Consider the following 23,111-nt stretch of genomic DNA (forward strand, 5'->3'; position numbering starts at 1 on the left):
ATAAAGGGTCATTACATCCTTCAAATGAACACGAGTCGTTATAACTGGAGAGAAACTCATTAATAAAGTAACTGATTCTCCTGTAACTTCTCGTGTAACAGCTAATACTTCGCAATTGTAACAGTAATCCGTGTTAAGTTTCAACACATTTACTTTCAATGAACCTTTCCGAAGAGCACGCGATGTTTTACGCAATTTAATCAAATTTTGATACATCTTGTAAAACGATTGTTCCTCAGAATTCTTCTGATTTTCTAAATTCAATCTTTTGTAATTTTCATGGACCGGAATCCACGTCCTATTAGCTTTGCTGAATCCTGTTATTCAATCATTTTAATAAATTAATAATTTGTAATATTTTAAAGATATATAATCGTGATATTTAAAATTCTTACCTGCATTTTTACTATTGTCCCATTGAAAAGGTGTGCGTGCTGGGTCACGTGATTCATTTCGGTACTTGTCCTTTCCTGCATTGCAAGCTTGTGGATCCTTCGTGTCTTCCCAGGATATGTCTCTTTTGTCTACCATTCCAATTTCTTCACCGTAATAAGTTACACCAACTCCTGGCAAGATCATTGTTAACATATTCAATTGCATACCCCTATTTGGGAAACGTGAACCGACACGACTGTTATCGTGATTTCCCAACTAGAAATAAAATACTTTCATTAGAATATTATTTTGTTATAGAATCGTTAAAATTGTGCCAATAATTATAAAAGTGGTCTGAGTCATATATTTGAAAGTATTACATTTGAACATTAAATTAATTCTATATAATATTGAAATAACAATTAATAATTGAATAATTGAAATAACAACTAATAATTCATTTTTCACAATATCGTGAAAATTATATTAAATTCATTTAGTTTGAAATAATGTGGTGTGAAATAACTAATAAATTTATTTTTTATTTAATTTTTACTTAGACTAATTTTATAATTATAGGTACAAATCATAACAGGATGTCATCTTACCACCCAATTGGCAACTCCGTTCTTTGGTGTACGTTCCATCCATTGTTCAATAATTCTTTGAAAATCAGCCGCTTTCGAGTTGCGATTGATGTCCGAGATCAATTGGAAATTAAATGGTATTTGAGCACCATACTGATAATATTTCGTAGTATTTTTTAGATTAGTATAAGCTTCGGTCATTATCACCTTAAAACGTGTACAAATATTTGATTAGTGATTTTATGTTTCAATGTATTTGCTTCAGTAGAGTGTTGTTTGTCAGATTTAAGAAAAACAAATCATTAATTAAAAATGAATACGCCCATAAATGTCGACCTTCGGATAAAAAAGAAAAAGACACACCCTAAATCTCAACAAATAAGAAAACACACGAAAACTTCTAATTACAAAATAACGATAACATCTTACACACGACAACAATTATAAAGATACGATACAGAAGAAAACTAATTTCAGTCTGAAAGAAACTAAGCTGCCCTACGTGCTCGTTGAAGGGACTGTCCTATTTTCTTTCCTTTCACCTAATTTTTATTTCTTTCGTTCGTTTGATTCATCACAAATTAACAACCCATTGTTCTTTCTTCTGACACATACACATGTACACAACCATACACAAGTAGATATAGTTAGAATAATATTTAACATTAGAATTATATATTATATTATTAATATAATATAGTATATAATTAAATAATTATATACTATATTATTATATATTTATTATTATATATTAAATTATTATATATTATTATATCATTCTATATATTATATTATATATATTATTGTATTATATATTATTATATATTATTATTATATATTATATATTATTATATTATTTATATTATATATTAGAATTATATAAAATTATATTTAACAATATTTCAAGAATATATTCGTACCTTTTCATCCACGTTATTAGCGTTGGCATAATCATCGAGAACTTTTCTCCAACTTCGTACCATTTCATAAGTTCGTATATCGTCGATAGTATAAATATGATTTAAATAACCATAATCTCGAGTGGTAGCACCTGGGTTAAAGGTTCTAGGTTCATCGCGAAGATCATCACGCTCGAAAAGAAAAGGAATGGCATCCACTCGAAAACCATCCACACCTTTACGAAGCCAGAATCGAATGACTTCCTAAAAATAATAGCAAAATGAAAAAAAGAATGATTTTACGTTTTCAATTGGAGAAATGCAATTTTTAATTTTAATTTAATTTAACAATTAATTATATTATATTAATTTAATAATTAATTTTTAATTTTTTTAATTTTAATTTAATTTAACAATTAATTATATTATATTAATTTAATAATTAATTTTTAATTTTTTTAATTTTAATTTAATTTAATAATTAATTATATTATATTAATTTAATAATTAATTTTGAATTTTTTTAATTTTAACTTACTTCCATTTCGGCTCGAACTTCGGGATTGTTGTAATTCAAATCTGGTTGTCTGTACTCGAATTGATGTAAATACCATTCATTCATTGTTTTATCATAAGTCCAAGCTGGACCACTGAATCGACTGATCCAATTGTTAGGTGGCGTTACACCATCGTTGTTACGTCCTTTTCTCCAAATATAATAATCCTTGTATTTTGGATCCCCAGCAAGAGCCTTTTGGAACCATTCGTGCTTATCCGATGTATGATTTGGTACGAAATCAAGAATTACCTTTGAAATATAATGAAAATTATCATGAAAAAGCATCTATTAAATAAATTCAGAAGATCTTTGAAATGAAAAAACAAAGAACAATGATCTTACTCTTAATCCAAGTTTCTTCGATTTTTCGACCAGTTTCTCGAAATCTTGCATTGTACCATAATCCGGATGTATTGTTTTGAAATTTGATATGTCGTAACCAAAATCTACCATTGGACTCGCATAAATGGGTGAAATCCATATTCCGTCAATCCCAGTATCAACGAAATATTCCAATTTCGAAGTGATACCTGTGTTCAGTTTCAATCAATCAGTTTCAATCACGACGATGTTCGTTGAGAAAAATTACCTAATTTTTTCAGACAAAATCTTCAATTAATTCTTACCATTCAAATCACCGATTCCATCGCCATTGGAATCCATGAAACTTCGTGGATAAATTTGATAGAACACTGCATTCTTCCACCATACTTTATTTTTGATCTCAGCATTAACGAGATTTGTTGCGAACAACAATGAACATAAGCAAAGCAAGCGTAACATGTTTGCAACTGTGATGCACTACCTGGGGAAGAACTTCCTTATAAATATATCCCTAAATTATTGAATTTTTTGATAAGTTATCTGTTATCAATAATTTGACGATATTAAAAAGATCTAATTTTTTGTTACCTAATCTTTTTTTTTTTGTTTTATTTTTTAGATATTGTGAACAACAGTTTTTATTCGCTACAAGAAGACTATCGATTATTTACAAAGAGACGATTGTTTATTAAATTCTAACAGTAATAAATAATAAAAATAATAAACACTTTTATAATATCTTTCGTTTGATCGAACGACGTATCAAAATCTTGATTAAAATAATCTTCATTACATTCCGTAACAACACGTACTTATTATTATGATATGTTTATCTCTGGAATGATGATTAAATAAAAGTACCCTACTTCATAAGTTAATCGATTATCGTTTAATCGTGAAATTTGTACAAAGGCTATTGAATAAGATAATCATTGTCTTATAGTAATCTAACTTATATTCTGTATACAAAACAATTATACTTGTTACATAAAAAATATATATATATTTGCAAGAAAAATTATATTGATAAGTAATCGAGTACTTTTATTAAAATGGTAATAAAAAAACGAATCTAAATGTTGCTAATAAAAGTTCATTTAAAATATTATTAAACTATCTAATATTTTAATTACATTTTTTTATTGATGTTTAAGGATAATATAAAAAACAAAATATATTAATATATATATATATATATATATATATATATATTATTATTATTTATTTAATATATATTATTTATTAATTTATTTATTAATTTATGTATATATTATTATTTATTAATTAATTATATATATATTTTAACTTTATTTAAGTATAAATAAAGCATAACATATGGGTCGTTCATGCAAAAACCCCATAGGAACAACTATCCTACATAGGGATCGTAAAAGATAAAACATATTTTATATTGATTGAGGACTGTAGTAAAGAAGGAATATAAACTATTGGCTTGTAAATAATATTAAAATTACATTTGAAAATATAGGAATATGGTAATACATGTTTATTGTAACAAATTATACATTATGCATATTGCAGTATTTATATTAAATAATTCTATCACACTAATAATTATATTTGAAGATTTTATAAATTCGTATTAAGACGTATTAATTCGTATTAATTAAGACGTATGTTTTAATTTGTATGACTTGTTGACCTTTCCCAACTGTTTCAAAGTCAAAGGCATGCACGTTGATGCTACGTGAATTAAAAGCAATTATTTATTTTCAAATGAATTATCGTTTTTCACGATCAAAAGTAGTACTGAATACTCAAAGAGATTTCATCGATAAGAAACACGCGAAATAAATATTGATTTAGATAAAATACCATGGAGAGTCAGATAATAATCAGTTAATGCGATTGAATGTTGATTTATGTTTGCTAAATCGTCATGTTATACCGTGTATTACTATTTGCAATCTTCCCACTATTACATTTCTAAACGTTAGATTTGTTATTTTTTATTAAATGAATAATGAATAATGACCACTATGTTTTTTGAGTTTAAATAGAAAACGTTTGTCTTTGAACAACATTTTATTCAAGTTATATCACTAAAGTTACACGCATTATGCAATAATTTTACATAATAACATTAAATACTGTAGGTAATTAATCTAATTGCTAGACGAAATGACGATTCCTTCCCAAGGAACGATATATGCGTAGTTGAAATATAGTTTATATCTGTAAATGAAAAAATATAATATTTAAAAATCATTCATTTGAATTTTTTTGTAACCTTTTTCGTTACCCAGAGACCCATATAAAGGTACGAAAGGTTTAACGAATATATTAATAAATAAATAAATAAAAAATGATTATTTAATAAATACCTTTCCGTATGATAAGCATCGATTTCAACATACGTATTGTTATAAAGAGTCATTACATCTTTCAAATTAACACGAGTTGTTACAACTGGTGAGAAACTCATTAACAGAGTCATTGATTCTCCGGGAAGTTCACGAGTGATAGATAATACTTCGCAATTGTAACAATAATCCGTGTTAAGTTTCAATACTTTTAATTTCAATGAACCTTCCTTAAGAACGCGAGATGTTTTGCGTAATTTAATCAAAGAACGATACATCTTGTAGAACGATTGTTCGGTAGAATTCTTTTGATTTAGTAAATTCACTAATTTATAATTTTCATGAACTGGAAGCCACGTCTTAGCACCTTTGTTGAAACCTATCGACCAATAAATTCGTTTGATTTAATCACCTTGATGAAATTTCTCAATTATAAATGTTACTTTTGCTGTTTTCTTTTTGTTTTATTTTACCTGCATTAATAGTATAATCCCATTGGAAAGGTGTACGATTTGGATCGCGAGATGCATTCAGGTACTTGTCCTTTCCTGCATTGCAAGCTTGTGGATCTTGCGTGTCTTCCCAAGATATATCCCTTTTGTCTACCATTCCAATTTCTTCACCGTAATAAGTTACAGCAACGCCAGGTAAAATCATTGGTAGCATAAGCATTTGATTAGCTCTACCTGGATAACGAGACAGCGTACGACTGCGATCGTGATTTCCCAACTATGAATCAAATAATTTCATTACGAAATGATTTGTTACATTACGTCATGAAAATATGGTGGTCAACTTACCACCCAATTGGCACTTTCACCCTTTGGCATTTCTCTCATCCACGATTCGATAGTTTCTTTAAATTCGGTAGCATTAGACGTTTGATCAACATCAGTGATAAGTTTGAAATTGAACGGTATGTGAGCACCGTATTCATAATATTTCGTAGTATTTTTTAAATCGGTATATGCTTCCGTCATCATCACCTAAAACACGTGTACGATTAGTCATATATAGAAGAAAATTGATTAAACGCGTAATCCTTACTTTTTCATCCTCGTTATTGGCGTTCGCATAATCATCGAGAACTTTTCTCCAACTTTTTACTAATTCGTAAGTTCTTGGATCGTCTTTCGTATAAATGTGATTTAAATAAGCGTAATCACGTTCCGTTGTAGTTGGATCGAAACTTCTGGGCTCGTCGCGAAGATCATCGACTTCGAATAAATGGGGAACTGCGTCTACTCGAAAACCATCTATTCCTTTACGAAGCCAAAATCGTATGACTTCCTAGAAATAAAGCATAAAAAAAAGAATGATGAGACTTGTTAAATAGAAAAAACTGCAATTATTTTAATGAATTCATTTAACTTACTTCCATCTCGGCTCGCACTTGGGGGTTGCCGTAATTCAAATCTGGTTGTCTGTACTCGAACTGATGGAAGTACCATTCCTTGAAGGTTTTATTATACGTCCATGCAGGACCACTGAAAACACTGATCCAATTGTTAGGTGGAGTTACACCATCGTCTTTTCGTCCTTTTTTCCAAATATAATAATCCTTGTATTTTGGATCCCCTGCGAGAGCCTTTTGGAACCATTCGTGCTTATCCGACGTATGATTTGGCACGAGATCGAGAATCAACTATGAAATATAAGCAAATTATATCGTGAAAAATATTTATATGACGGATTTTGTTTGATTAGAATTGACGACAATTAAAAAGTGAGAAGATACCTTTAATCCAAGTTTTTTGGATTTTGCGAGCAATGCTTCGAAATCTTTCATCGTACCAAAATCTGGATGTATTGCTTTGAAATCTGATATGTCGTAACCAAAATCTACCATTGGACTCGCATAAATGGGCGAAAGCCATATCCCATCAACTCCAGCGTCAACGAAATGTTCCAATTTCGAAGTAATACCTGTGTACAGTTTCAATCGATCAGTTTCAATCACGACTATGTTAGTTGAGAAAAATTATTCAATTTTTTCCGACAAAATCTTCTTCATTAATTCTTACCATTCAAATCACCGATCCCATCGTTATCGGAATCCATGAAACTCCTCGGATAAATTTGATAGAACACTGCATTCTTCCACCATCCTTTATTTTTGATCTCGCCATTGACGAGACTTGTTGCGAACAACAATGAACAAATGCAAACCACGCGCAACATGTTTGCAATTGTGATGCACTATCTAAGAAAAACCCTCATATAAATATACTTTTTAAATAGAAAAATTGATGATACCTTATCGTATAGTTTGCACTATCAATAAAATGTCCATTTATTTTTCTACATTTTCTTTCATTCATTCCCGTTTGCATTGTATAAAAAGAATTTCATTGGACGATAATTATTCCGAGAAAATAATAGATAAGGAAAATTTATTGTCACATTTTTATGTAAGTTTTTCTTGCTTCTTTTTTTTTTTTTTCTTGAATGCAAGTTAATTGCCAATAGATACAACAACAAATAATTCTTATAAATCTGTAATCGATTTATCAGACCATCTGCAATCTATTATTTTAAGATAACACTTCCTTTAACAACGTTTGATAAATACTTACCATTAAACATTTATCTATAACACGAAGATTAAATCAGCATACCTTGTTTCATTTACTTTGGCAATGAACATTAATAAACGAATAAGATTTCAATTCAATTCGAATAATAAATAATTAAGAATGATTCAAACAAATCGTTATTGCATTGGAATAATCTGAAGTATGTATCCTGTAATACGATTAAGAAGAATTATTATTAATAAATATTATAAATAAAATATATATTTATGTGCAAGATAATAAATGACGTTAAAATTGAAATCGGAATCTGTAACTAATCGAGTATTTTTATTTCTCGGTAGAATTATAGAGAATACAGCGCTAATTATTACACGATTTTGGATAATAATAATAATATATATACATATATATATATTTATATTTATATATATATGTATATAAATTATTTTTATATTTCGACGTATTTTTTTCTTTTTTCTTTTTTTTTTTTTTTTTGATTAATCACATCACATCAAACATATACAGTGCTGAAATGAACGATTATGTACATGTTTATCGTATTGAATTGCATTGAATAAATGAAATACAGAAGTCAAATGTAAAGATATTAATTTGAATGCTCGATGCATACGTCGAAACAAGCCGTCCTGGCGACGTTGTCGATAACAAACATCATTTACTTAAAAGTCTATTTGCTTATGTATTATTTCCGAGTGGTAAAAAAGAAAGGAAAAAAAAAAACATTAGAAAAAACGAAGAAGAAAAAATAACCATAAGTGATTCCCCGCGAGTTAAAGATCATTATACTTATGTAATTTATACGTCAATGCGCTTAGCTCAAGTTTTTAATTTTATTGGTCGAGTATTAATTATTTTATTTGAAGCTTTTTCTTTTTCTTTTCTTTTTCTTTTTCTTTTAAAAACCGCGATATCATTCGGTAAAGACAAATTATAATCATCCACTTTTCCTACAATATATTTTCGAGTTTTTTCTATATTAATATTAATATTAATAATAATAATTAAGTAATAATATTAATGACAATAATAACAATAATAACAATAATAATAATAATAATAATAATAACAATGAGAAATTCTTATACGTTAATCGTAATTAGAATGAAGCGTAACAATTTGTACGTATGCGGAAAAACGCGCTAACGTAATTGTATAATTCATTTTTTTTTCTTGTTATCTTTCAATTATTTTTGGTCAAGATTTTAGCATCGCATAAATAGGAAAAGGCCTGTACCGTCGTAGATGGAAAGATTATTATTATTATTTTTCGCGAATAAAAACGCGAATATGAAAAATATCGGATCGCGTTCGTGTGTATATAAGAATGAACAAAAATCTTGTGTGTTATCTGCGATAATAATAATAATAATAATAATAATAATAATTAATTCGATCGTGAACTCACGGAAAATTATTCGAGAATGATGGTTAAAAATTATCGAAATTATCATCGGAAATATTAATTTTTACCTCAACTCTTGCATATATATATATATATATATATATAATTATATAATATGAATTTTTTTGTTTAATGTTGTTTGTTTGTTTGATCGTGCGATCCGATACTATTCTTATTTTTTTTTTTTTTACAAACCTATTTCCAATAGGTATAGGTACATTATCTTATTTCTATCACGCGTTTTGGCCCCTCATCCGTCGCAGGAAGGATACTTAAATTCGTACTTCTTATACTTTTGTGTTCACACACGTCGGAAGATATTTTCGCATGGATTTAATCTCTCTCGTTCTTGCGTGTCATATATATATATATATTTTTTTTTCTTTTTTCTTTTCTTTTTTCTCTTTTTTTTCCTTTTTTATTATTATTATTATTATTATTATTATTATTATTATTATTATTATTATTATTTAAACGAACGCGCAAACGTTACGTCTCGAGTCAAATATTTCGACTAGATTTACTTTGACAGAAAAAATTCACTTTTCTTGATATACATATATATTTTTTTTGTTTAATTCTTCTTCCTCTTCTTCCGTTCTTTCCTCTCTTTGTAAATAGTAACTAGTACACAACTCTATACGCACAGACGCACACGCGCACACGCACACACACGCGTAATAATATTATAATTAAATCGAGAGAGAGAGAGAGAGAGATAAGCGTACGCAACGCTGTCGTCCAAGTTCGAACAAACGAAATAGACAAATAAATTGACGGTTATTAAAAGGAACGATGAGATGTTTTTCTGTGACGAGTGTGCGAGCGATATTAGTGCGCTACTTCAATTTGCAACATTCATTTATAAAATAATAGTATTAGTTGTGTGCCAGCTATTAAAAATAAATAAGTTTACGCGCAGAAGGCTCTATTTACACTACTCTAAGTATATACGTTACCCCATTTCAAACGAAAGAGAGAGAGAGAGAGAGGATGAGAAAGAAAGAAAGAGACAGACAGAGAGAGAGAGAGAGAAAATATCAACAGGCGTATACACGTGAAACGTATATTTCTCACCTCCGTACCATTCTGCATGTTAAAACGTCAAATGACACTAACTATAACGATCGAATAGAATAAATAGCAATAATAAAAATAAATTAAGGACGGATATGTTTGAAAACATGTGTGTGTGTGTGTGTTATTTAAATTATAAATTATTATATTATTTTGTGTCACTCTTACAGAATAAATGATGCACACCCACCCCCCATGCACTCGCTCGACGAAGATCTTCTCAAAAATACTAAACGACACCTACGAGCCTATTCCACCTTTTTATTTTCTTCTCAGTTTGTTTTTCTATATACGTATCACTCTAAGTAAACGACTTGAAAACGTATTTTTATACTTTATTTTGAAATTTTAGTTAGGTACCGCGCGAGTGTAAGTGCATTATTAACTACTACTACGACGACAACGACAACGATGAACGACAAAAACGACGACAGGTACGTAAAAAGATGATACGTTTACCTCTAATTAGCTTCTTCTTGGTCCTTCTTTTTCTCTCCCCCACCCCCCCCTCTCTCTCTCTTTCTCTCTCTGTGTGTGTTTCTCGAATGATATTTTCGATCATAACACTTGATAAAATGGGTATAACGTCTACATTTTTTTTATATATATATACACGGAGAACCGAGACAAATAAAAAGTTAGTTCTCTAACTAAATATCATCTATGACGATTACGTTGTAATAGTATTAGTATTATTAGTAATAGTAATAGTAATAGTAGTAGTTACGTTACCGCGAAAAAATACTTGCACGGTTGTTACGTGATCTAAAAGTGTTGCATAATTGAAAGATAAATTCCTGTTAGCTGCCAAAGATATACCGCAGATTACAGCAGTCGTAACAACTTGTGGTATCCTTCTTTTAAACGAGTATTCGTTCATCTTTGTCTGACAAATCAAATCATCGGAGTACTTTTATGCGTTTTAACGTGTTCCTCCTTACCAAACCACATAAAACATTGGCTCTCAATTCGACTCACGTATAATCTTATTATTTTTTTTTTGTTGACATATACATTGACATAGCATACACACACACACATACACACGTTTAAATAAATACTAACGAGAGAGAGAGAGAGATAGACACTAATTTTAATCTTTTACATTTAATTATACATCGATTAAAGCTTTACCTCGACGCATTCACGGATAGATATATGTGTGTATATCTAACGTGAGTATATATATATACAAATATATATATATGTAGATAAGTATGTCTATTTGTGTCTATTTGTGTCTATTAATTATTATACTTTCGAGATTCTAATCGGTTAAGGCTTTACGCGTAAAATCGCATAAACCTTCCCTCCCCACCCCCCAAACCCCGTTCGATCGGATTATCGATTCAAAGAAAGAGAGAGAGAGAGAGAGAGAGAAATAATGCAAGTTTATACTTTCATCTTACAAAAAATCTCCATAAAATCCTATAAATCCGTTTCACGTTAGAGACCCTTTCCAAAGTACGACGGATTTACCTTCTTATTCGTCTATTTTCACATCTTTTCAAACGAAAAAGATGTTTTATTCGAATGGAACGGATAGATAGTTGTATTTGTTATACTCTTGCTTGTGCGATAATCGAAAAAAGAAAATATTTATAACGAACGTTTGTCATAAACAATGTAATATAAAATATTTTTGTTTAATTGAATTATTTCATAAATAATATTTTACGCGTTTCGTATTACGTACGTATGTTCGACCCTTTTTTTTTTTTTTGTCGACTTTTCCATCTTAACTTTCTTCGTCAATGTAATGTGAAAGTATAAAAATAAGTTTTAATGTGCGTCTCGTTGAAGCATATTTACAATAATCCCAGCCGCCCCCTCCCCCCCCCCACCCACCGTCCCGAATATAACGTCGATATTAATAAAAATCTCGTTTTCGTGTTCTATTTACGAGAAGAGAGAGAGAGAGAAAAAGAAAAGTAACGAAATAAAATATAAAAACACAGATTGATACAGGAAAACCCATCCAGGTATTTATCTCGAGTTCGATTAAAAAACATTCACTCGAATTCGATTGATTATTTTTCCATTCCTCGTACGGTGGTCTCCTCACTTTTCTATCAACTTATTTTCTAATTTATCCAATTTTAGAAATGTGTAACGATTTAATCGATGCGTTTTGAATATTGTTTCAAACACAGTTCGTTGAGATTCGCAATCATATGAAATTGTATATCCGTTGTCGCGATCATTCTACGAAGATCTACGAAGAATTTCTATGAAATACACTTCTATGCATTTCTAGATAAAAAAAAAGAAAAGTATAATGACGATGTGCAAGAATAAATTGAACGAAGTTCTATCATCCTATGGCTAACGTTTTATCGATTATTCCCATTTCTTTTTAATCTTATGAACAAAATACGTTGTTTTACTGTCTAACCTTGAATAACGTTTGTCATCTATCGTTTTAGGCTACGATACTAGAACTTTTTTTTAACGTTACCGTAAGAATATTCAAGATTTTGAAGAGAGAGAGAGAAAGAGAGAGAGAGAGAGAGAGAGAATAAAAAGGAAACAAACCTAACGCGCAGCAAAATGCAGGAGGTCTGCCATAGAAAGGGGCGAAACAAAATCGATTATTCTCTTTCTGGTTGGCAGAATAAACACAAGGTGTTTCTTTGAAATAACCCACGGCTTTCTCAACGGTTGGTTGTTTTCAAAGTTTCGGGGAAATTTGTCGTTGCACGAAAACTGGCGTCGAGGTATTCGTGTATACGTAGAGAGAGAGAGAGAGAAAGAAAGAGAGAGAGAGAGAGAGAGCCATCTCTCATCGTGATCATGTACATAAGTAGCATACACGATTTTTTTTTGTTCTTTTTTACTCTACGCAAATATCTACTTTCGCATTCGCGGTAAATTTCATTACTCTTTCTTATTTTTTTTTTTTTGTAATTTCTATTCATAAATACAAAGGTGTTGGAGACGAGGAAAAAAATGTTTTCAGAGAAAACGACAGAGAAAACGAAGTTCGGCTTAAACGCGAATTGTAGTAGTAGTAGTAGTAGTAGTAGTAGTAGTAGTAGTAGTGGTAGTAGTTTTTTTTCTTTTTTTTCTTCTTTTCTGGATTTTTCTTATTTCCTTCCTTTTTGGTATCTTTATTTTTCTTTTTTTTCTTGTTTTTCTTTTTTTTCTTTTCGTTTGTACGAGAATATCTCTCGTCAATCGGTAGCCTAAAATCGCATAGATATTCGGTATTTTATTTATTAATCTCGAATCGTCATCTCGATCACTTTTCTTCACTCTTCCGCAGTCGTTTGAACGTTCTCCCCTTCCCCCTCCTCATTGGAATTTTGCTCAGCTTCCTTTTGTGCCCTAGCTTCTGCATCTGTAGAAATATACAAACGATCAAAGTATTTAAAAAAAGAAAAGGAAAAGGAAAGAAAAGGAAAGGAACAACAGAAAAGATAACACGATGAGATAGAGCACAAAGTGATTTGATCAAAAGGATGGATACTCGTGAAAATGGCTCGAAATTGTTGAACAAAATTAATATTTCATATAAAGAAATGAAGAAAAGATATATATATATTTATTTATTTTCAAACAAATCTATCTTAAATAAATATCGATCGAATGAATATGCACTTGACTCGACTATCTTTCGATGAATCTTCAAAGAGAATATTTTTCTAAAGGTTAATAAAATAAAATTTAGATTATATTTTAGACATGGTAGTTTATTCGTAAAGGAGAGATGTGACGATTTATTAATTGAAATGATATATTTGATCGAACAATTTCTATATATTATATAATTATTATAATATTATTTATAAATAACGTACCACGAACTGCTTGTTCCTTCCAAATTTGTTTGTTCTCCGCCAAACATTGTATCCATGGTTTACCTATTTTAAACCTGTTACTTTCAGCCGTCGAACCTACGATATCGAAGAACGTATCGATGAACTTTTGTAACTAACTTACACACACACACATACACACAAATGAATAATAATAATGACAATTTAATTATCGAAACTATCGAAAAGTTTACCGTTAGCAGATTCATCTACGCTCTCTTTAACGTTCAACGGTGCAAGAACTGTCTCCAACATATCGCTGCACACTTGCATACTCGGTTCGACGATAAATTCTATAAAACCGATTTGAGATTCCGCTACCAAAGTATTATTTCGATCGCATAAAGGTGAAAACGGCAAGCCAAGAGCTCTCTCTTTGTCCCCTTGCCTGAAAAACTCTTCCAACAGCTGCGTCGTCCACCTGCGGAGACACGCAAAAAATTGGCGAAAGGCGTTCATACGCGCAAACAAACGCGAAGGAAAAAAAAAGAGAAATTATTTCGAAATATTCGGGGAAATACTCGTGTAAAGCAAATGTTACGATATAAATAATAATAATAATAATAATAAAGTGATCTAACCTATGATGAAGATCCCATCTCTTCGCGGGATGAGAAATATCGCAGCAATGTAGTACAAGACTGACGGCTTTGCTTTTGTCAACGCTGGGTTCTGCCAAGCTTAAAAGATTTTTCATATTTTTCAGCTGTTGAAAATGATAACTCATGTCGGTCGCCAATACCATGTCGATCACGAGAGAACGAAATTCTCTGTATTCTTCTCGCGACAGATTTTGCAGAATATTACACTCGTCTTCTCTTAATATTCTGAAAAATACAAAAACAACAAACAAAAAATGTATTACATCGTTCTTTATATCTCCAATTTCCAAGTTCAAATCATAAGCGTATAACGCGAGAAAACTTTTCTACGAAGTTGAAATTTCGTATATACCTGAAACTCGCAGATGTATGGTGATTTTCTAACACAGCACGGTCGTTATAAAGAAGCGCCGTATCACTGCCAGACATTACGTGGAAATTGTTTGTGGTCCCTGTGTGCTCGTAGTCGTGAATAATCGCCGCTACGAGAGATGAGAATATTTCTAAATCGGTCAGCCAATTCTGCAAAGAGTAATCACCCTCGTCAGATTAAAAGATTATTTAAACTTTCAACTAGGAAAGTAATCGTCAATCCCATCTGGATTTCATTGATAAATTTTACCATTGTTTTGGGCTAACGTGTTAACATTTCCAATCGAAATATCGAACAAGGAGGCTAGTTAAATGCACGATGTTTAAAATTGTTAACAACTCACCATTAGCCCCGTTTGGCACAAAATGTAATGCATAGTTTGAGCGACGTCAGCGGCGTGAAGATTATTGTGATACGGATTCCGATGTCTACAATATCCTTCTTCGATTCTTCCTAAGAAACATTCCAGAACCGCAGGTGGCACTTTAAACTTGTGTAACATGCCGTAACGATTCAGTAGGTCGTAGCCTATGTATTTAACAGGAGCTCCGAGTGCAGCCTCGCTCAATGAAAACACGTCGAAAGACCAGTCGTCCAACGTCTTGAATTAAGATTCATTAAGATTCAGAGAAAAGTTCCTTGCTAATAATATTTTGCTTTGAGGGCTATATAAAGAGAACTACATCTGTGTCTAATTAAAATAACGGCAATCCAAAAGTTGGCAAGCAATTACGACCAACGCGAATTAAAAGGGATTCCTTCGAGTTCTGCATTCTCAATTAATATTTATCAAGGTTCATTCCTATTCTCTACCAGAGAAATAATAATAATAATAATATATATATATATATATATTTATATATGTGTCGGATTCGTGAAAAAATTGGGCCGTTGGACTGACTGGACCGGGATTCGAACCCGGATCTTCCGCTTTCCGAGCACTGCTCTTTAACCAATTGAGCTATCCAGAGCCCACCGTCCAATCTCCTCACGAATTGCTTATTTAAGTGTTTGGCTTCGAGGCGTTCGCAACCCACATATGTTAACCGTGAAAAGTTGAATAATGTCAAGATTCGCATGGTGAAATGTAAAAGCACATACCAAATACGAATATTTGGATATTTGCTCTTATACATTTGAATATTTCATATTTAATATCAAAGAGAAATAAATGTGTACGCATTCGTGTAAAAATAAAAGAAAAAAATATACCTTGAGTACTTTAACCACATCCGGTGGAAATTGCATAAGAGCTGTATTGGTTACTCTCCTATAAATCCGATCGACAAAAATTCCAGCTCTAATGGCATGTGCTACAGATCGAAATTTTGGTTTTTCGTCTGCCTTCCGCCTTGTCGTTGCAAGCTGTCTGGTAAATGTCGACGCTAACCATTCTCGAACTTCGGGTGGTACTGCATCCGGTTGTACTTCTGACAGTTCGTCATCTTCGTCTGCCAATCGTCTAAAGGAAAATCATACGAATCTAATATTAACGATCATCGATCTATTTACGAGCAATCGATGTAATATCAAAACGTTTCGGAAAATTCTACCTTCGTTTACGATCATAAAAAAAAAAGAAATACAAAAAAAGTAGAAGAAAGAAAAATAAAAATAAAACAAGCTCAATTATTTTTCTCAAAATACTTTTGCGAACGTTGAGAATATATCATCGAAACCCGATTACGATTATGAATTCCGTGGCGTTAGCAAAATAGATAGATATATATATACGTTCCCATGACTAAGATTTAAATTTAAATGAAATTTAGATCAAAGCAACCCTCTCAAAACTTGTTCAACGTATGTATGTCTTCTATCCGAACGTACGCGTAATGAATCGACGGGAATTCGCGTCTGGTGACATATCGTACGAATAAACCAACGCGAGAGGAATACATTCTAGGTATTCGTGCACGCGCAAAACGTATATACGTAAATATATAATACATATATACATATATATATACGTTTGTATTTACGAGTACGTGATATCAAAAGAGAATGACAGTGTAACTGGAAATGCATTTAATCGAGTTACCGATTATATCTCCTCTTTTTTTCTTTTTTTTTTATTTTATTTTCCCGAAATAATTTGCATTTTACGAAAATATATTTTCATTTTCTATTTTCCTTTTCTAGCCACCACCCCCCCTCCCTTGATTAAATCATACTACTATTTTAAATAACAGTAACCCGAATCTAACAATAAGAACGAGACTATTCGTTACTTTTAATGAAAACATTTGTACGAATCAAAAATGTTGACGATTAACAGATGCATTTTATCCACCAATGGAAATGAATATATGTTGGATTTTCAATACGATTTATACCATCAACAAAATGATATAAAGTATATATCAGCTGTTGGTTATATGATTTTAAAGATCGTCGACCTACTTTCGTTCACGATTGAAAACATTTTCGATAATCCTGAAAAACATTTTTGTTATTCACAGCGACGATCTGTGTATAGTGGTTTAACTATACAAGGAATGCAGGCAACCAATGAAAATTATAACCTACGATTAAAATTGTTTATGAGGTAAGTACGTAATAATTAAATATATGTGTATTAATTTTTCAAAAATGTATATAATTTTATTAAAAAAAATATAAAAAAAAAGAATAAAGTTAATTTAAAATCATTATCATTTTTCCAATTGAAACGAAGAAGTACGAGACATAATCTTCTAATTATCAACGTACGTACATCATCTCTAAAAGAGTATGATAGCTGAAATAATGATATTTCAATAAAAGGCTAAAAAATCTGTTGGAAAATTCGTCATGAATGAAACTATAAAATGTCTCATGCAAAATAAAATGATTCGTGTGTTATAGAAAGTGAAAGGAGAAAAAAGTATTAATAATATTTAAACAGATAAAACTGGGTGAACAATCGTGATAGGTTGTTGTTGTTGTTGAAGTCAAACTTTTGCACAAACCTACGGCGTACACCTTGTCGGCAAGTAGCAGCTGATTCCGTATGGTCGGCATCTCTACAATGTAAAACATCAAAGAAAAGACATGTAACATTGAGGGTGTTTCTTTTTACATCGATCTACCCGTTGTCAAAAAAAAAAAAAAAAACACAAACGTCCCCGTTCGTTCGACCGCGATAGGGGTGACGAAAAAATTCGCATGAATTTTCATCAATTGAAAAACAAATCTCAGCATCTTTCCTACTCATTCTTCTTCTTTTTTGTTTTTTTCTTCTTTTTCTTTGTTCGTTTTTTTGACATCGACGAACTTTCGAGTCACCCCCGTTTGACAATTTGACCGATTGCGGGAAACGTTTGATCCCCGTTTTGATTCAATTTTTTGTATCAATTTGTTATAATTCGAAGCATACACAACGTAATAGTTAATAACTTTTAAAAACGCCCTATGTGTGTTTATAATAATACATGCACTTTATCTCGAACACGTTGAGGATAAAACATAATACAGATATAAATTAGTAGATAAACAATATAACGATGCAACTTGTAGCAGGCAGGTATCCGGTAACCGCGAAGAGATTACACCTAAAAAAGAATCTATTGTATACAAGAACAAATGGGGGAAACTAAAAAGAAACAGATAGATAGATAGATAGAGAAGGTGAAATAGTACAGAGGCGTACAGGCAGCTTGGAATCAACATCTTCATGCTGTGTTTTAAGTGTCCCGTGATTCCCGTATTCTTCTAACTTTTCAGAAATACCTACTTCAAAATATTCTATTACACGTCTTCCCTTTTTTCCTTCTTTTTTTAGATGAAATCCTTGTCTACCGTATAATACCGCGTGATTTTGTTCTTTTATATTCTAAACAAGTATAACCAATCTCTACATAACACATTTCCCATACAAAATTACAATGCAGCATTTACAAGAGGAAAGAAATAAAAAAAACAAAAAGTGTCGATAGAAATCTTGCAAGTGTTATTTTATAAACGTCCTAAAGATGTAACTAATGTTTGTGAAATTACGCAGAAAGAGAGAGAGAGAGAGAGAGTTTGTCTCTCTCGCTAGAAAAGAAAAAAAAAGTTACAGTATCGCCATCGATCATATTATCCCTAAAGCTTTAAAAAAAAAGAAGCTCCAAATCGACTATTTAACATGGGTATCTGTATTCCCTAGAGGTACGATAGCAAAAAGAAAAAAAAAAAAGAAAAAAAAAAGAAAAGAAAAAGGAGTGTCAGGTAAGATTGATATATTTTTTTTTTTCGTATTTATCATCCCGCGTCATAACTCAATACTGATCGGAAGGGAAGAGCGATGACGTCGATACGTACAAAATTATTTATACTACAAACAGAATTCCTTTATCCCGAAAGGAAAGGAAAGAAAGGTAGAATCGATAGAAAGACGTTTTAAAAATACAGCAGTGGAAGGTTAGAGGAACGATTAAATACGTGCGGAGTCAATCGCTCGACCCTTATGGGGTGGGGATGGTGATCATTGGCAGCGTTCTAGCATACAATGCATCATGGTCAAGAACACTGTGTTGCGATATCTGGCATGTCACGTTTACCCACTACGAACATCGGCGGAGGAGTGACAGGCATCGACGGGGTGGGGGCGGGGGTGGGGGTGTGGGTCGGGGTTGTTGAAGGGTATCTCCGAATGTGAAGAAATGATGATTCGTGTTATTTTTTTGGGGTAGGAAATGTGAATGTTTCGCAACCTTTCCCACACAGGGGTGCGAAGCTTCCTTTTCTGGGTTACCACCGCGTGGCTCTGTGGTCCATCCGGGTCCATGCTGCCCCCCAGGGATGTAGAAGTCAGAACCGCACCCCTACGTGATGACCGAGAGCACTCATTCCCGCCTGAACTCACCCTGCGGTAGTGCTCGTTAGTTCATCATATATAGAAAAGAATAAAATAGTCATAGATTACACTTTTTCTCTTTCTTTTTTCTCTATCTGCCCTTTTTTTTGTTTTTTTTGTTTTGTTTGTTTGTTTGTTTTTGTATCCCATTGCTCTTTTCTTGTGTTTTTTTTTTTTCCTTTTCGATATCCCTTCTTTTTTTTTTCTTTTTTTCTTTTTTTATTGCGTTTGTTTCATTATTTTACCGTATTATCGTATCCCGTTGAAAAATCATTGTAAAATACCGAAAGTCACTTTTTCTCCCGCTGCTTTGACTTAAAAGAGACATAAAATAAACTGTGAGATGAAAATTTGGTTGGTCTTTGAAGCAGCAGCCAAGTTCACCATCCTCGAAGGTAACCTGGAAAATGCTTTTACGGGAAATCGAAAAAATGTAATAGCAGCCATGAGAGTAGAAGAGCGTTGATGGAAGAACCCTCCTTCCGTTTTAGTTAGAAATCTTCAAGATTTTCACTAATATTATTTATTATATATTTTTATCTTTTTCGTTGTATGACCGAACAAAATTCGATAATAATAAATTAGAAAATATTATAAATTAATGTCGAAGGAAACATTAAACTACTTGTTTCGTTTATCCAATAGGCATAAGGGTAACAGATAATAATAATAATAATCCGAATGTACCATCGAAATTTATAATATCACTTTACTTTTCTAATCAATTGAAATTCATTTTTCTCGGGACAATGGGATCCAGTTTTTCTAATCGGGTGTATAATACGCCTAAGTGTCTACTTGGGTATAAACTACGAGTTCTCAAACTTAATGTTACATGCTTTCGAGTGAGCAAATATCGCACACGTTTTTCAAATGTGTGTACGGTGTCACATCGGATACACAGGAAAAGCGTTAATAAAAATTATTAGCCGAACGCGAATAATATGAGATCAAATAGAACAAATTCTTCATCGATTTTCATTTGATTTTTTTGTCATATTTTTATTCATCAACCCCGTAGATCATATTCGATGTGTATTTATATGTAACCCTCTGCTAATGCGGTATATGTGGATGTGTGTATATATAATAAAATAATAACAAAAATAGATCTTAAAAGTTTAGAAAATTTAAAATGGTAATAGATAGTAGTAAGTATAATAATATCGATGAATAATAATTAATAATAATTACTCTAGCATTATATAAAATTAGCGTTAACAATAATAAGAAAAAAGTAAAAGCGAATAAGGGAAAAAATTTCGCTTTGCCTCCTGTGAGGATTGAACTCACGACCCCTGGTTTACGAGACCAGTGCTCTACCACTGAGCTAAAGAGGCACTCTTATAAACTCTTTCTAACGATTAGTACATCTACATGGAAATATTTAATAACAATTTTTCATTGGAATCAATTTCGATCGATGGGAAACACTGTAACATCATTTTCAATCGAACGCGCGTATCGATCGATCCTCTCGAGCTTTCCTTCTCATTCTTTTTACCTTCATGGGATCGTGAGTTAAATCCAAAAGAAAACCATCGCGAAAATAACATCTTCCCTTTTAATTAAAACATTAATTAAACTGTTAGCCCTATTTATTCTCATTCTTGAACAACAACATGTTTAGATTCGCGCGCACGAGACAATGAAAATCAATAAACGGTGAGTAAATCAAAGTGATTCGATTGTTGTTTGTTAAACAATTCTTTTTTTACATATATATATATTACATTCGTTAGAATTTGTATGTTTTATTGGAAGACAAGAAAAAAATCCTACTTATCTCTACCCGGATAGAAAAATATCGCGAATAGTAAGATAGTACAACACTCTCGTGCGTCTGCAAACTTTCGTATATTTCAAAAGAGACACATAGGACGATATACTTAAGAACGTCGTTTTATCGTTCGTTAGGCAAGGTAAAAAATATATATATAGATATAAATCCATATTACAAAAATGTAACTTACTTTGTCTCGTCGATGAAGACTGCTTCTAGTACGCGTGCAGCGTAATGTAAATTTCTTTGAAGCAACTCGGCCGATATTTCGCCGTGTTGAAGTTGCCTCAACAGACATCGAAGCCTATATCAAAAAAAAAAAAAGAAGAAAGAGAAAAGGAGATTAAAAAAATATAGAATATAAAAAGGAATTAAAAAATAATATAATATAATAATCGTGTGTGTCAAGATTGAAGAAGTATTATCAGCCGTTTGAAAAGAAAACAAACAAAAAAAGAAATTTTTCTATGCGATAAAATTGTTTGAACATTTTTTTATTATTTATTCCCATACCTGAGGGCAGCTTTGTCGCAGGCGTCGGGGGTGTCAATGGCTGGTAGCGAATCTGTCGTGAGATCAACATTATCGAGGATCTCGTCGAGATCAACTGACTGACTCGACAAAAACCTGTCAGGATTATGCGATGGCGGTGAACTCTCGAAACTGCCACCGCCGAGGCTTTTGCTTTTACCCGAACTGCGTCGTACTATCGTCAGCGTGCCTTGCTCTGAAATTAAACGACGATATCGTTCGATAACAGAGCTTTTACGTACTCATCTCTCAAACTCGGGATTAACATATATGGGTTCTATAAAACTATATATAGTTCTGAATAGGAATACATAAGAGAGATGTATATAACACCTAATTTTGTTTTTACACGACAGATGGGTCCACGAGGAATACGTGTAAAAAATAAAAAAAAAATATATCGCATCTATCGAGAAATACTTTTTTTTTTTCTTCAACTCTCCACGAAGTGTCTGGGTTAAAAGGAAAATTTGTCTTCTCAGAATTTGGGTCGCACGGATTAAATGAAAATCTCTCGTAGAGGGGAAAAAAATGACGTTCGTGTATAAAAACAGAATTATATCCACGTTATAGAACAAAATGTTACTAGTAGAATTAAGATAAAGGTGTGAGTCGAGACTGTGAACTTTAAGAGAATCGTATTATAACGCGTAATCATTTATCTACTCGAAGTGTATAAGAGAGAGGTGTAATCCTCGTCGATTTGTGATAACAAAACAAATCCTAAGTGGAATTCTCGTGGTAATAATATCGTGGAAACTTACTAGACAGCTGACCATTTCGACCAGGGGAGGAAGGATTGTGCTGACGCGATGGTGGTGGTGGTGGAGTTGTACCACTTGAACAACCGGTAGACGCATTCGCGTTCGCAGCTGCACCGTGCGAGGCCACCCCCATGTCGTCTCTCGTGACCCTTCTATCAGGCGGAGATGCGACTGCAATTTTCAACAAGAATTCGTCCTTACTTACAAATTACATTCCGTTCCACTTTATCTTTATACGCTATCCTTATATATATATTTCATTTGCGTAAGAGAAATATTTCTTTTATTTTTCACCTATTTTCTATTCTTACACCAG

At 31.9% G+C, this 23,111-nt stretch overlaps 2 protein-coding genes and 1 non-coding gene across 12 annotated transcripts in view; all 3 read right to left on the bottom strand.

The window, feature by feature from the left end:
- Positions 1 to 4,771: 4,771 nt before the first annotated feature.
- Positions 4,772 to 7,410, bottom strand: LOC122518395 (maltase 1-like). The gene is made up of 8 exons (XM_043637306.1): positions 7,093 to 7,410; positions 6,807 to 6,994; positions 6,444 to 6,713; positions 6,116 to 6,358; positions 5,869 to 6,054; positions 5,542 to 5,797; positions 5,090 to 5,447; positions 4,772 to 4,940 (listed from the first exon to the last, which is right to left on the bottom strand). The coding sequence occupies exons 1-8, from the start codon at positions 7,247 to 7,249 to the stop codon at positions 4,871 to 4,873; spliced, it is 1,728 nt and encodes a 575-aa protein (XP_043493241.1). The 5' UTR covers positions 7,250 to 7,410; the 3' UTR covers positions 4,772 to 4,870.
- Positions 7,411 to 13,183: 5,773 nt separating this feature from the next.
- LOC122518393 (calcium/calmodulin-dependent 3',5'-cyclic nucleotide phosphodiesterase 1-like) overlaps positions 13,184 to 23,111 on the bottom strand; it is an 83,142-nt gene continuing 73,214 nt past the window's right edge. For 7 of the 10 annotated variants that reach the window (XM_043637304.1, XM_043637303.1, XM_043637302.1 and 4 more), the window contains 12 exons: positions 22,796 to 22,966; positions 22,014 to 22,227; positions 21,691 to 21,804; positions 19,575 to 19,727; positions 17,850 to 17,903; positions 16,111 to 16,360; positions 15,242 to 15,499; positions 14,878 to 15,047; positions 14,505 to 14,750; positions 14,118 to 14,344; positions 13,906 to 14,001; positions 13,184 to 13,445 (listed from right to left, as the gene is read on the bottom strand). In XM_043637304.1, coding sequence (XP_043493239.1) covers positions 13,357 to 13,445; positions 13,906 to 14,001; positions 14,118 to 14,344; positions 14,505 to 14,750; positions 14,878 to 15,047; positions 15,242 to 15,499; positions 16,111 to 16,360; positions 17,850 to 17,903; positions 19,575 to 19,727; positions 21,691 to 21,804; positions 22,014 to 22,227; positions 22,796 to 22,966 — 2,042 coding nt within the window. In that variant the 3' untranslated portion in view covers positions 13,184 to 13,356. The remainder of the gene's footprint in view (positions 13,446 to 13,905; positions 14,002 to 14,117; positions 14,345 to 14,504; positions 14,751 to 14,877; positions 15,048 to 15,241; positions 15,500 to 16,110; positions 16,361 to 17,849; positions 17,904 to 19,574; positions 19,728 to 21,690; positions 21,805 to 22,013; positions 22,228 to 22,795; positions 22,967 to 23,111) is intronic. The other 3 variants (XM_043637299.1, XM_043637298.1, XM_043637305.1) reach the window with 3 other exon arrangements.
- Trnat-cgu lies at positions 20,986 to 21,057 on the bottom strand. The gene has a single exon. It is a non-coding gene; the product is annotated as a tRNA-Thr (tRNA).

This window comes from Polistes fuscatus, unplaced genomic scaffold (assembly GCF_010416935.1).
Source record: "Polistes fuscatus isolate 324 unplaced genomic scaffold, CU_Pfus_HIC Scaffold24, whole genome shotgun sequence".
Classification (NCBI taxonomy): Eukaryota; Metazoa; Arthropoda; class Insecta; order Hymenoptera; family Vespidae; genus Polistes; species Polistes fuscatus.

Bases quoted from the DNA above. Each gene is read 5' to 3' on its own strand.
- LOC122518395 (XM_043637306.1), bottom strand. From the start codon at position 7,249: ATGTTGCGCGTGGTTTGCATTTGTTCATTGTTGTTCGCAACAAGTCTC. The intron at 6,995-7,092 runs GTAAGAATTAAT...AACTGTACACAG, and splicing joins TGGGATCGGTGATTTGAATG to GTATTACTTCGAAATTGGAA. The intron at 6,714-6,806 runs GTATCTTCTCAC...TATATTTCATAG, and splicing joins CCAAAAAACTTGGATTAAAG to TTGATTCTCGATCTCGTGCC.